At 41.9% G+C, this 14,173-nt stretch overlaps 1 protein-coding gene and 1 long non-coding RNA gene across 2 annotated transcripts; both read left to right on the top strand.

The window, feature by feature from the left end:
• Window positions 1-2,183: 2,183 nt before the first annotated feature.
• On the top strand, window positions 2,184-5,315 carry LOC116679160 (uncharacterized). Its single transcript, XR_004329459.1, has 8 exons — window positions 2,184-2,237; window positions 2,900-3,020; window positions 3,885-4,039; window positions 4,150-4,281; window positions 4,561-4,593; window positions 4,732-4,814; window positions 4,907-4,956; window positions 5,168-5,315. It is a non-coding gene; the product is annotated as an uncharacterized LOC116679160 (long non-coding RNA).
• Window positions 5,316-8,113: 2,798 nt separating this feature from the next.
• LOC116679159 (zinc finger protein 239) lies at window positions 8,114-11,841 on the top strand. Its single transcript, XM_032508845.1, has 3 exons — window positions 8,114-8,118; window positions 9,272-9,335; window positions 10,859-11,841. The coding sequence occupies exons 1-3, from the start codon at window positions 8,114-8,116 to the stop codon at window positions 11,660-11,662; spliced, it is 873 nt and encodes a 290-aa protein (XP_032364736.1). The 3' UTR covers window positions 11,663-11,841.
• The last annotated feature ends 2,332 nt before the right edge of the window (window positions 11,842-14,173 follow it).

The following is a 14,173-nucleotide window of genomic DNA, read 5'->3' as shown; positions in this document are numbered from 1 at the left end:
TTAAACATCACTCACGCTGAATATCAAATCAACGTTTGAATGGTTTTTCTTTCTTTCAGTTTGTCAGTAAAGTTTTTAAAAATGATCAGATGATAACCTGCAGCTGGATTGTGTCTTTGTTCTCCCATCAGATGTCTGTGAACTGGAAACTGGACACAACACAGTAAACAGAAGATCAAACTGTCTGACACACCAGGAGGTGACGATGTGGAATGAAGGATCAGTCATATCCTGATCATCCAGACAGATTTGACCGCTGGCCTCAGCTGCTGTGTAGAGATGGTCCTGACTGGTCGCTGTTACTGGGAGGTCGAGAGGAGAGGAGAGGTTGATATATCATGAGTTACAGAGGAATCAGCAGGAAAGGAACAGTGATGACTGTGTGTTTGATTTAATGATCATTCCTGGAGTCTGGTCTGCTCTGATGAACATGGTTACCTCTTCTGGCACAATAACAGAAGAACAGTCCTCACTTCCTGCTCTGTCTCTAACAAATAGCAGTGTATGTGGACGTTCCTGCTGGCTCTCTGTCCTTCTACACAGTCTCCTCTGACTCACTGATCCACCTCCACACCTTCAACCACCATTCACTCAGACTCTCTATCCTGGGTTTGGGGTCTGCTCTGGTTCCTCAGTGTCTCTGTGTCCTCTGCAGGACTGAGAGTCTCTCCTGGGGACAGAAACACTGACTGAAGACCAGCTGCTGAAATCAAAGTTCAGTCTGTTCACCATCACACACACTCTGCACTGTGAAGCTGATCTGAGACTCAAACACAACAACATTCATCTGATTTCATCTCTGGTTATCAACATTTGAACTGTTTGACTAGAACACTTCATGATATGTCACATCTAAAAAATAATCAACTGTTATTGGTCACTATTATGTCCTTTATATTTTAAATCATATTGTAATATATTTAAAATGTGGAAAACAAATGTTTCTATAAACAAACATCATATAGTCTAATGTTTCTAAATGCTTTTAATAAAATCTATATCTAAAAAATGAACCCATGTGAACCCAAGGTTGTGTTTGTGTTTCAACTCCTAATTAAAAGGTAAGTTTCCGTCCCCTAAAGGTTCTGTTGTTGTCTCTGACAGACTCAGATATTATTCTAAGAGTCTGACAACATATGGGATGGATCCCTACAGAGATAGACCTTAGTTAAAGAGTAAGATCCTTTTAGTTTAACATGAAACAGAAATCACCATCACCAAACCCACCAGACTCCATGTAAATAATCACTACTTTAGTGTGTATAGAACAGCATATCTCCACCACTCCATGTAAATAATCACTACTTTCAGCGTGTATAGAGCAGCATATCTCCACCAGACTCCATGTAATAATCACTACTTTTAGCATGTATAGAGCAGCATATCTCCACCAGACTCCATGTAAATAATCACTACTTTAGCGTGTTTAGAGCAGCATATCTCCACCAGACTCCATGTAAATAATCACTAGTTTTAGCGTGTATAGAGCAGCATATCTCCACCAGACTCCATGTAAATAAGCTACTTTTAGCGTGTATAGAGCAGCATATCTCCACCAACTCCATGTAAATAATCACTACTTGTAGCGTGTATAGAGCAGCATATCTCCACCAGACTCCATGTAATTAATCACTACTTTTAGTGTGTATAGAGCAGCTATCTCCACCAGACTCCATGTAAATAATCACTACTTTAGTGTGTATAGAGCAGCATATCTCCACCAGACTCCATGTAAATAATCACTACTTTAGTGTGTATAGAGCAGCATATCTCCACCAGACTGCATGTAAAATCACTACTTGTAGCGTGTATAGAGCAGCATATCTCCACCAGACTCCATGTAATTAATCACTACTTTTAGTGTGTATAGAGCAGCATATCTCCACCAGACTCCATGTAAATAATCACTACTTTTAGTGTGTATAGAGCAGCATATCTCCACCAGACTCCATGTAAATAATCACTACTTTTAGCGTGTATAGAGCAGCATATCTCCACATTTATTTCAGCTTGAATGTGTGATACACCCTTAAGGGATAACATAATAACCAGCGTAGCGTTTAGTAGGAATTTCATATTTATTGGTAAGCAATATACGTAGCGGGGGAACAAAGAAAGCGGAACCAATGTGCGGGTATCGGTACACCCCGGGCCCAGGTGACGGACACTTTCCTCCTCTTTGGAGACGAGGATGGCGGTTTGTTTCCTCTCTCCCTGATGCCGTAATAGCTTTCCAGGTCGGTACTCGGTAACTATGACAACAGCCGTTTTCCTTCTGCCGTGTGTGTGGGGACTGAAGCTGTGGGGGGGAGTTATGGAGGTTATGATGGGGAAAGGCGAGCTAAAGACCGCGTTTGGAACCCGCGGGAAACGGGCTTGGTAAACAATAGAGCTCGCCAGCTAACAGTTTCTGGTTCACAGAACGTTCGTAATCATCTTCTTCTTCTTCTTCTTTTGACCTACTACCCCACTAACACAGAACGTTTAGAGAACGTTAGTTTTTGGTTCTCTAAAGGTTAGTTCGAACCAAACCAAAAGCTAACGTTTAGGGAACGTTCCCTCCTGGTTATAACGTTCCCAGAACGTTAAGAGAACCAACCAACGGTAACGTTCCCCTGCGGTTGCGCCGTACCTTCACACAACGTTCCCGTTTGGTTGTTTTTGGTTGTTCTGAGTTAGAAGTAGCATGGTTTGTCACTTGATTTATTCACTCAAAAATGATTTGACTTATAAAATTTAAGAAAGCATAACATTTATTTTAAGGCTGATATCAATTTAGCTTAAAATAGTACTTTTGTGCTTGACTTCGGTTTTTTAACTGTCTTCGTGAAACAACTTAAAAGAGGAATCTATCAATGGGACGATTTTCACAACTAAGATAATTCACTTCTTTATTCAGTTTGAAAACCGAACCGTTACAACCCCCCACCAGTAGGGGGCCGCTGCTCTGAGCAGACCGATTCCTCCGTTAGAAGAAGAGAAAGGACCAGGACGGACCACGCGGCTCAGCTCACGGAGAGGTAAGCGAAAATACTTTACAGTTTAATGATGTTGTGGTTGTAATGGGAGGGTTTGTGGTTTAACATTAAACTCTTTCCCTCGTATGGCTTTGTTATATTCCGGTTCTTGTCAGGTTGACCAAACATAAAAGTTTGGCTGAAGTCAACAACTAACTTTAGTTTTTCAACGTCGTCCGCCATTGTGCTATGCTAGTCATGCAGTGAGCTGCTCCAAATCTTTTCTTTTTAGTAAACTATTTGTGCACAAACCATGTTCTCAATGCTGAGTTTATGTGTTGAGCCCCAGGTGAGACTTGGAGTAAAGTCTCCTGCTGTGTCGAGCCTTCTTAGTGTTTTAAACATGTTGACTTGATGCTATCATAGAAGGACAACTAGCACTCCCGTTCAAAAGGGCGAGGCCAGAGTTGGGCTTTAAATGGACTGCTTAAATCTTTCCCTTTGTTTGCTGCTGTGCACGACGTTTCTGCTTTGTTGCATTGTAAGTTTTGTGTAATCATGTTAAAATGCTTTTGTTTATGTTACAAATAAGATATCCGTTTTCGGTCTTTTTTAATTAGTGTAGTACAGTACATAAATAAAGCCAAAATAATCAAAATCCTTAGTCCAGGTAGATAGGCAGCCATCTTGCAACGCACTTTAGCCAGTTATCGTCAAGCTGAGGGAAGGCTACAGCAAGGGACGTAATGTGTTGCTACACAGCTGCAGTACTGGCTTTACACTATGCATTTCTGTGGATGCTGTGTCTCCCCATTACAAAGTATCTGGGCTACAATGCAGAAATCTTGTCACGTACAATGTTTACACTGACTGTATACATTTAAATATTTTTGCAATCAGTACAAATTGTATGATCTGTTATTTCAGATGAATCCGGATGGAGACATTTGAGGAGAAGATGGATGAGCTGCTCATGCTCTACAGGAGCTCCATGTCACCTCCCTCTGCTCCAATCACAGCGTGCCATTTGCCCAACAGCAGCTGGGCCAAATATCCAGTTAAAAAAATATGGCTGTGTACAGGTAACCTATTGCTGCTATACTATATGTAAATAAATAATTTTCTCTGTATGGAACTGCTTTTCTTTCTTCTTTTTTTGCTCTACTGGATCACAAATGTTCTCTTAACATAGATTCCTACGCCAAAGCTGTGGACCGGTGTCGGCTGATAGACACGTCCAGCATCCAGACAGAAGATGAAGCAAGTGTCCAAAAAAGGCAGCGCCGACGCCCAAGGAGGTTTATGACAGATTCTTCAAGCGATGGTAAGACCTTTATTATAGACTACATTTTTTCACATATTTCAAATCACAGATTTTGCAATGGGTACACGCTATATGGTCTCTGTATTACAGATTAATCTGTTGCACGACCAGATAAACTGTCCAGGACGGAGCGTGCGTCTGGAAGCCCTGTCTGGAAGTTAAAATTTATGTATGCATTTATATAAAACAGTCATATTTCTTAACATGGAACCAATGACAGTCAACATGGTGCATATCATGTAATTGTTCTGATGTTTGTCTCTTCCTGTCTTTTTTCAGCTCAGCAGATATCACTTCCTCCACCACCTGCATGTAAGTTGTTTTAATATATATTTTGTCTGATATAAAAGAATAGGTTCATAATTTGTAATGGCATGTGCAGGCAACCTATCAACTTCATCTTATAAAAAAATCATATAATTTATTTTTATATGTATCAACGCCATGCAGGAAACCAGCTGGTTGCCCAGAGCGGGATGAGTCTTTAGTGACCCTACCACGGACTGCCACTTCATCTTGGGACCCAGTTAAAGGTACAGTTGCTTTGATTTTTGTATTTGCAAAGAAGTACAATTTAATGGCAAGGATCACTAGAGTAACACAACATTTTTGTTGTTTTAAACAGAAGAACTCACACAGAGGGAGGTGGCTCAGACATGGAGATCAAAATGAGAGGTAAGACTCAGGTTGCTCACGTGTTTGTATGTATGTATGTATGTATGGAGAGGAGGAACAATATGGAAATTAAGTGGCCATAGGCATGCCCTAAGACAAACACTATATAATTGCATAAAATCTAATATCTTAACTGAACTGACTTCTCTTACAACATGAGATTGTACAAGCTCTACACTGTATGCATAATCTGTTACTATATGTTTTACAGCAATTTTTCCGGTCAACCTTCGGTGGTTGTACTGGAGGTGATGCCATCCGCCGCATGCTGCTGATACAGTCCAGCCTGCGGGGAAGAAAGACAAAGAAAGCCTCCCAGGACCTGGCTGTATGCAGGGTTATAACAGGCAGGTTTTATTTTATTGTTCACATTAGTATTATGCTTAGCTTGGCTGACAAGAGGTTATAATTTGACTTATAACTTTGCTTCATTTGGACTTCTACTCTAGCGGCCTGCCAGAAAAACTTCCCTGCGCTGACTGCTGCAGAAGCGGAGGATTTGATTGGGCAAGTTCTGAAGTTTGCCCCACACAGATGGTAAATTTAAGTTCTTCTGCATTATGTTCATAAGAAAGTTCATAAAAAAAAATGTGTTAATGTGTTCATTCTTAGTATTACATGTCTAACTTTTGTTTATTTCTTTATAGGTCAGCTGAGAAGGACTGAGCCATGGAGCCCCTTTTTAACTTTTTTATGAATATATTTTTTTAGTGACTTATTTTGCACACACTTTACAAACCCATCTTTATGCATCTTGCACTACATTTACACTACATCCTTATCTTTGTTGTTTCGAAGTTTTGAAATGCCATCAAGTTTGCCTGTTCATTCCTTCCTACTAATATAACTTTTGTATGTATGTACGTGTGTATTTACAGTACATACATACACACAAAGAGTATGGGTGTTGTTTAAAGGTTAGGGGAATAAGCTTTTCTTAACGTTCTGGGAACGTTCCCTGAAGGTTTGTTTTGGTTGTAGTTTGGTTGTCTGCTGGTTTATTGGAAGGTTTTCTTAACGTTCTGGGAACGTTCGTTTTTGGTTACAGCGAACGTTCCCCTAACGTTAAGACTGATGGTTGCAACGCTAAGGGAACGTTCCCCTAACGTTCTCTAAAGGTTGCAACGTTAAGGGAACGTTCCCCTAACGTTCGCTAAAGGTTGCAACGTTTTCGGAACGTTCGCCTAACGTTCTCTAAAGGTTGTAACTTTTAGAGAACGTTAGGAGAACGTTCCGAGAACGTTCGCGATAACCAAAAACGAATGTTCCCGGAACGTTAAGAAAACCTTCCAATTAACCAGCAGACAACCAAACTACAACCAAAACAAACCTTCAGGGAACGTTCCCACAACCAAAAACGAACGTTCTCAGAACGTTCTGGGAACCAAAAATTGTTAGCTGGGTAAGGTCTTTTTGGTTGTGGGAACGTTCCCTGAAGGTTTGTTTTGGTTGTAGTTTGGTTGTCTGCTGGTTAATTGGAAGGTAGGTAGGTGGTTTTCTTAACGTTCCGGGAACGTTCGTTCTTGGTTACAGCGAACGTTAGCGGAACGTTCCCTTAGCGTTGCAACCTTTAGAGAACGTTAGGGGAACGTTCCCTTAGCGTTGCAACCTTTAGAGAACGTTAGGGGAACGTTCCCTTAGCGTTGCAACCTTTAGAGAACGTTAGGCGAATGTTCCCTTAGCGTTGCAACCTTTAGAGAACGTTAGCGGAACGTTCCCTTAATATTGCAACCTTTTGAGAACGTAAGGGGAACGTTCCCTTAGCGTTGCAACCTTTAGAGAACGTTAGGGGAACGGTCTCTTAACGTTCGCTGTAAACATAAACAAACATTACTTACCCGGAGGAAACGTTCCCTAAACGTTAGTTTTTGGTTTGGTTCGAACTAACCTTTAGAGAACCAATCGGGGTTGTATCGGGGTGGTGACCAGACGTCCCCGGTTCCCGGTCCCCTGTTTTGGTGACCTGTCCCCGGCTGGATCTGTCCCCGGTTTTCACTGTGACTGACAGACCCGATACTGGAATGAAAGAAAGAAACACTGACCAAACGGAGCAGATATAATAACCCCCCCCCCCCCCCCCCCCCCCAAATCACTGATTATTGACATGGAGTCTGGTGGTTTTTCGCTGACTTTTATGTTTTAAGAAGGATCTTAATCTTTAATAGGAAGGTCGACCTCCTTAGAAATCCTTTCCATAATCTTGTCAGACATTTAGAATATTAATCTGAGTCTGTTAGCAGCTAAACGAGCTCTTTATGAACGTAAACACAAGCTGGACAATTATCTTATTAACTTCCACTGTAACTTGTTTCTCTGCTGCCTGAGATCTCGTTTAATACGGCATCATGTCAAAGGAAAATACTTCCTCAATAGTCTGAGGTGTAGTGGAGTGTAGTATGAAGTAGCAGCAGGGGGGGGTCTAGGATCAGACCTTGGGGGGGGGGGGGTGATCAGCCCCTAATGAGAACAGCTCTGAATTAAGCTCTATCTCAAGTTTAGCTTCAACATTTCAATTCTTTTTGGAATTTTTCCACCTTTTTTTACATTACTGTTGTTATTCAACTTAATTAAAAACCATTCCTACTTTTTTCAACTCTTCTCACTACTTCAACAACTTCTTACTGATTTAAGCAATTTATAAAGTTTAGCTTCAGCATACCTTTTTTTACATTAGTGGTGTTATTAAACTTAATTAAAGCCATTCCTACTTTTTTCTACTATGTTCTACTACTTAAGCTACTTCTTACTGATTTAAGCTTCTTCTTACTGATTTAAGCTTCTTCTTACTGATTTTAGCCATTCAACCAGGTTAGCTTCTGCAATTCATCTATTCAGCATTCCCACGCATTTTCTGCAGGAAATGCATTTTCTAGTCTGAGTCTGTTAGCAGCAAAACAAGCACTTTATGAACGTAAACACAAGCTGGACAATTATCCTATTAACTTCCATTGTAGCTTGTTTCTCTGCTGCCTGAGATCTCGTTTAATACGGCATCATGTCAAAGGAAAATACTTCCTCAATAGTCTGAGGTGTAGTGGAGTGTAGTATGAAGTAGCAGCAGGGGGGGGTCTAGGATCAGACCTTGGGGGGGGGGTCAGCCCCTAATGAGAACAGCTCTAGGTCTAGTGTCCCCGATTTAAGTTTTACAGATAAAATCATGACGTGTTTTGGAGGTAAATACTCTTCTGAGCGGAAAATGTCCCCGGATTTTGTCTGAGAAATCTGGTCCCCTTATATCATAGACAGTTAAAGAAATGGACCAACAGGTCCCGTTGCTCTCTCCCTGGTAATGAGTTATTGGTTTTTAACGTATATATTTAACGTATTACGGTTCTTAAATTGAAGTGAGACATGTTTCCACGAGGGGAACGTTGTTGTTGACGACTGTTTTCTGCTTTTGTGTTTGGGAGAATTTGTAATAAACAGAGATTTGTAGACGAGGACGGCGGTTCGTTCTCTCACTCACTGACTCCGTGATTCTGCTTTCCAGGGTTTCTCCTCTGAGAGTTAAGTAGTGAACCCCAATCAAGAACAATCATTGGTTACCACGGTTACTCGATTTTAACCCCCCCCCCCCTTTGGGCAAGTCAAGCTGGAGACCAGAGCAGGAAAGATGGAGGAAGAGGAGGAGGAGCCTGCAGCAGTGAAGGAGGAAGAGGAGGAGGAGGAGGAGGAGGAGGAGCCTGCAGCAGTGAAGGAGGAAGAGGAGGAGGAGGAGGAGGAGCCTGCAGCAGTGAAGGAGGAAGAGGAGGAGGAGCCTGCAGCAGTGAAGGAGGAAGAGGAGGAGGAGCCTGTAGCAGTGAAGGAGGAAGAGGAGGAGGAGCCTGCAGCAGTGAAGGAGGAAGAGGAGGAGGAGCCTGCAGCAGTGAAGGAGGAAGAGGAGGAGGAGTTTGCAGCAGTGAAGGAGGAAGAGGAGGAGTATGTGGTGGAGAAGGTTTTGGACCGCAGAGTGGTGAAGGGAAGAGTAGAGTTTCTGCTGAAATGGAAGGGGTTCTCAGAGTAAGGAGGAGTCTAGAATATTAATAATTGGTGATTTTGGTCCATACACACACACACACACACACACACACACACACATATATACAAATAACCTTTCACCATGGCAACAGATAAAAGGAATAATCCAAATTAGCAGCTAGAGTGAGAATGTATTTCCTAAAAAACAAAGTGTGAGGAGATGTTCTTCTGTCTGCACTCACCTTTCCAGTGAGGAGAACACATGGGAGCCGCAAGACCACCTGGACCTGGACCTGATCACCGAGTACCTGCAGAGACACCAGGAGGAGGAGGAGGAGGAGGAGGAGGAGGGCAGGAGGAAAGGTGTCAGGGAGGCCTCGGGAGACTCAGAGGAGCGAGGGAGCAAGAGGAAGAAGGAGGAGGTGAGTGAAGGAAAGAGGTTACTCCAGACTGAGGAGACCCAGAAAACTATTCTGTAGCTCGCTGACCTGTCATGGGTCTTACTGCCTCGGTATCTTCAGGAAGTGTTCTGCTGCCATGTGGAAGGTTAGAGAGAGACTAAAATACAAATTAAAAATGTTCTCACAAACAGTGATTTCTTTTTATTTTACAGCGAGGCGATGGTTCAGTTTAGTTCACTTTTATTGATACAGCACATTTAAAACCAGCCCTAGTTGACCAAGGTATCTTAACGAGCTAAAAACAAAACAAAGTGAACATTTCAACACAACAACCAACAGTAGAAATAAAAGAAACGGTCAAGGTGTCAAAGCTCAACTTGAGATGAAAGCCAGCGAATAGTAGTGGAGCTGAAGGACGGTGAAGGCTCGGTCATGATTGTGGCCAAAATGATAATCACGATATTTTGATCAATATTGCGATTATTCTCACGATTATTTCTTGATTTTAACCAAAACAAATTTATTTGTCACATAGGCTGTTTATAACTGCTTTCACATCCATATTATGTTACATTCCTCTTATGTTGAAGTTGTACAGTGGTGTGAAAAAGTGTTTGCCCCCTTCCTCATTTCCTGTTCCTTTGCATGTTTGTCACACTTAAGTGTTTCGGAACATCAAACCAATTTAAACAATAGTCAAGGACAACACAAGTAAACACAAAATGCAATTTGTAAATGAAGGTGTTTATTATTAAAGGTGAAAAAAAATATTAACCATCATGGCCCTGTGTGAAATCCAACGCAGGCACGGCTTAACAGACAAAATGGGTCATGTAACGCAAAATTAAACCATATCCATATAAACAGCATTGCAGCGGATGCGAGGACATTAGCACCAGTGCGTCCTAGAGGAGCTAACAGCTAACAGATGCTACTAGCTAACAACTAACAGACGCTACTAGCTAACAGACGCTACTAGCTAACAGCTAACAGACGCTACTAGCTAACAGCTAACAGACGCTACTAGCTAACAGACACTACTAGCTAACAGCTAACAGACGCTACTAGCACCGACTAGCACTGGTCACTGCTGTTGTCTGAAAAACAACAGACGGGACAAAATGTTGCGTTTACTGGTAAACTGGTAAACCTTGAGACCGACGTATAACTGACTGCTATCTGTTGAGTTGTCCTCCCGTCCCTCTGTCCTCTGTGTCTGTCTCCATGTAGAAACTAAGCTGCACGGTGCAGGGAACTACTCTGATTGGCTCATGAGCAGACAGTGGTATACGGAGCGGTAAATGCGCTATGCAAAAAAAAAAGCCTTCTATGAAATTACGCTTTAAAAAAAATTGCTCGATCACGCAAATTTGATCGTGGGAAGTCAAAATCGTGATCGCAATTAAATTCGATTAATTGTGCAGCCCTAGCAACAACCCAGGCAAATAGATTTGTACATTGTCTGCAAAACAGGGTTTAAGAAAGTTGTTCACTAACTCTCTCTCTCTCTCTCTCTCTGTGTCTCCCCCTGTCTGTTGCTATAGAAACAGAGAAGAGGAAAAGGACCAAAATGTCACCACTGTCAACACTGTGACAAATCCTTCACAACATCCGGACATTTAAATCTTCATCAGAGAGTTCACACTGGAGAGAATCTACACAGCTGTGATCAATGTGGTAAAACCTTTACAAGGAGGGATAGCCTGGTAGTCCACCACCGTGTTCACACCGGAGAGAAGTTGTACTGCTGTGATCTCTGTGGTAAAACCTTTACAAGGAGGGGTAGTCTAGTAGTCCACCGCCGTGTTCACACCGGAGAGAAACCGTACCAATGTGATCAATGTGGGAAAAACTTTACTCATAGTAGTAGCTTTAAATCTCACCAGCGCATTCACACTGGAGAGAAGCCGCACAGCTGTGAACATTGTGGGGAAACATTTTCTGAGAGCGGTAGCCTTAAATCTCACCAGCGCATTCACACCGGAGAGAAGCCATACAGCTGTGATATATGTGGTAGAGCATTTTCCCAGCTTGGTCACCTTAATACTCACCAGCGTGTTCACACTGGAGAGAAGCCGTACTCGTGTGAACACTGTGGGAAAACGTTTTCTGAGAATGGTCGCCTTAAATTACACCGACGTGTTCACACCGGAGAGAAGCCGTACAGCTGTGATCTATGTGGAAAAACATTTTCTCAGATTGGTAGCCTAAAATCTCACCAACGTGTTCACACTGGAGAGAAGCCGTATAGCTGTAAACACTGTGGGAAAACGTTTTCTCAGAGAACTAACCTTAAGTCTCACCAGCTCATTCACACTGGAGAGAAGACCTGGTCTGAAGTACTTTAGCTTTAAATAAGCAAAACTACAAAGAGACATATGAAAGAATCCCAAAAAAAGATGGAAAAATCTCCAAAAGGCATCAAATGTCAGATTAGACATTCGTATAATATGTCACAAAAAGTTGGATTTCATTTCCATCATTTACACTTTCAAAATAAAAAATGACGTCTGCAAAAGTTTTGGCCCCCTGCAGAGTTAACACTTTGTACCCCCCCCCCCCGCCCTTTGGCAAGTTACCAGCTTGGAAACGCTTCGTCTTTAATTCTTGTTGGAGGTATCTTCGCCCATTCTTCCTTTCTAAAGTCTTCCAGTTCTTTGAGATTTCTGCTCCTTTAAGGTCTATCCATAGATTTACATTATGTTGAGGTCAGGAGATTGTGAAGGCCATGGCAAAACCTTCAGTTTATGCCTCTTGATGTAATCCACCGTGGAGTTTGAGGTGTGTTTAGGATCATTATCCATTTGTAGAAGCCGTCCTCTCTTTAACTTCAGCTTTTTCACAGATGGCATCAAGTTAGCGTCCAAAATTTGCTGAAGTTGTATTGAATCCATTTTTCCTTCTACTGGTGAAATGTTCCTGCAACGTCCTGCTACGTCCTGCTACGTCCTGCTACGTCCTGCTACGTCCTGCTACGTCCTGCTGTGCCTTGTAATGCCGCACAGCGTCCTGCTATGCCATGAACTACTACAAAGAACTGCTACAAACTACTAATTTTTTCTATTTTTGTTATTGCCACTCTTCATTAACCCCAACCGGCCCGTCAGACACCGCCTACCAAGAGCCTGGGTCTGACCGAGGTTTCTGCCTAAAAGGAAGTTTTTCCTCGCCACTGTCGCACCGTTGCTTGCTCTGGAGGAAACTAGAACTGTTGGGTCCTTGTAAATTCTGGAGTGTGGTCTATCTGTAAAGTGTCTTGAGATAACTCTTGTTATGAATTGATACTATAAATAAAATTGAATGAGAACAGCTGATTGTATTTGGGGGGGGGGGGGGGGTTGCGAGCTTTTGGCTAATTCTGGGATTTTTAACCCATGTATAATCATTAGTTTTATTAATTGATCTGTCTTCTTCTTAAATAAACTGAACTGAGTTGAACTTTGACATTTAGTTTCTTCTTATTTTACAGATTTATTCTTTTTTATGACACTCTTATGACATCATACTTCAGTTTATCACAAACATTCAACATCAACACACATCTGGAGATACGTGGTTTTCATTGGACAAGAAGGGAAAAACCTGAAAAGTAACTAGAAGCTCCCCTTCAGAAGATGGCGTAGTGTTGTGTTGATGTTGTGCGTCCATGTTTGGTTAAAACCTCGGCCTCTGTATCGACCTCTCTTTCTTTCCCATGAGCTGATGTTTTTGAGGGATAACAGCTGATTCCCGTCCATGTTAATGTCTCCCATTCAGGTCTCAGCTCGCCCCCACCGGGGTCAGACCGTTCTCTTAATACATCCATGGGTCCGACCCTCCCACACCTTACACTTCTTCTACTTCTTTTTAATTTCGCGTTGCAACCAGAGAAGAAGAAGCAGCATACGTTGGCACAAAAAAGAAAGCCCAGGTCTGGTGTAGTGGTTATAGACGGTGGGATTTTTATTTTTATTATTTTTCTTCCTTTCAGTTTTCATTAGTAAACTTCTTTTTACTCAGTAACAATAGGATTTGTAATGTAGCAAAATACATCCTTCACCTTAAAATCAAGTACATTTTAAAAACTACTCGAAAAATACTCAACAAAACTGCTCAATACAGTAACGTAAGTAATGTATTTCCTTATTTTCCACCTCTGCCAATACCTCACTGTCCAGTGTGTATTAAATGAACCAAACTGAGTGAACAATGTGAATTTCCCCTCACCAGATATACGTATAAAGGGATGTCTTCTTCTACATCTGTGTTACTTCTTGACATTAATAGAATAATTCTACAACGTATGAATTTCTGGTGTCGATGTGCATTTGATCCGATGACGCCGTGACGTCTTCATAACTTCAGAGTCAGAGAGACGTCAGAACCAGTCCAACCTGGTCCCAGAGCCAGTCAGTGTGAGAGAAGTCCTCCATCAGGAATCTTTTAGTTTGCCTATTTATTTTAGAGACGGACATATATTTTTAAATATAAAAAAAATATATATTATTATTATTATAAGTATTTTTATTCATTAGCATGATAGTTGACGTGAGCCTTTACTTTGAAAAGTAAGACAGATGGCCTAATGTTTAAAGTATTTTTTTCCAGATGCAAGCTTTTATTTTGAAAAGTAGAAGCTCGGGGATGGCACCAGGCGGGGCGGCATGACATGGGACGCTCCAGGCTGCAGCCATACACTCTTGGACCCAGTCAGTGTGAGAGAAGTCCCCCATCAGATGATGGAGTTCTACTATCTGTCCACTAGATGGAGCTAACTGACCATCTAATGAGCTAAAGATCAGCAGCTTGTACAGCAGCAGGGATCTCTCCAAGTGGCCTCCGTGTCACATATACATCGACGTATACGTTGTACATTCAGC

The sequence above is a fragment of the Etheostoma spectabile genome, unplaced genomic scaffold (genome assembly GCF_008692095.1).
Source record: "Etheostoma spectabile isolate EspeVRDwgs_2016 unplaced genomic scaffold, UIUC_Espe_1.0 scaffold00009598, whole genome shotgun sequence".
NCBI lineage: Eukaryota > Metazoa > Chordata > Actinopteri > Perciformes > Percidae > Etheostoma > Etheostoma spectabile.
Note: the sequence above shows the minus strand (reverse complement) of the source record. Positions and strands in the feature narration are given on the sequence as shown.

What these genes read in the sequence shown, in the direction of transcription:
- LOC116679159 (XM_032508845.1), top strand. An exon ending in GCAAGAGGAAGAAGGAGGAG is followed by an intron (nt 9,336 to 10,858) that starts GTGAGTGAAGGA and finishes CTGTTGCTATAG; the next exon opens with AAACAGAGAAGAGGAAAAGG.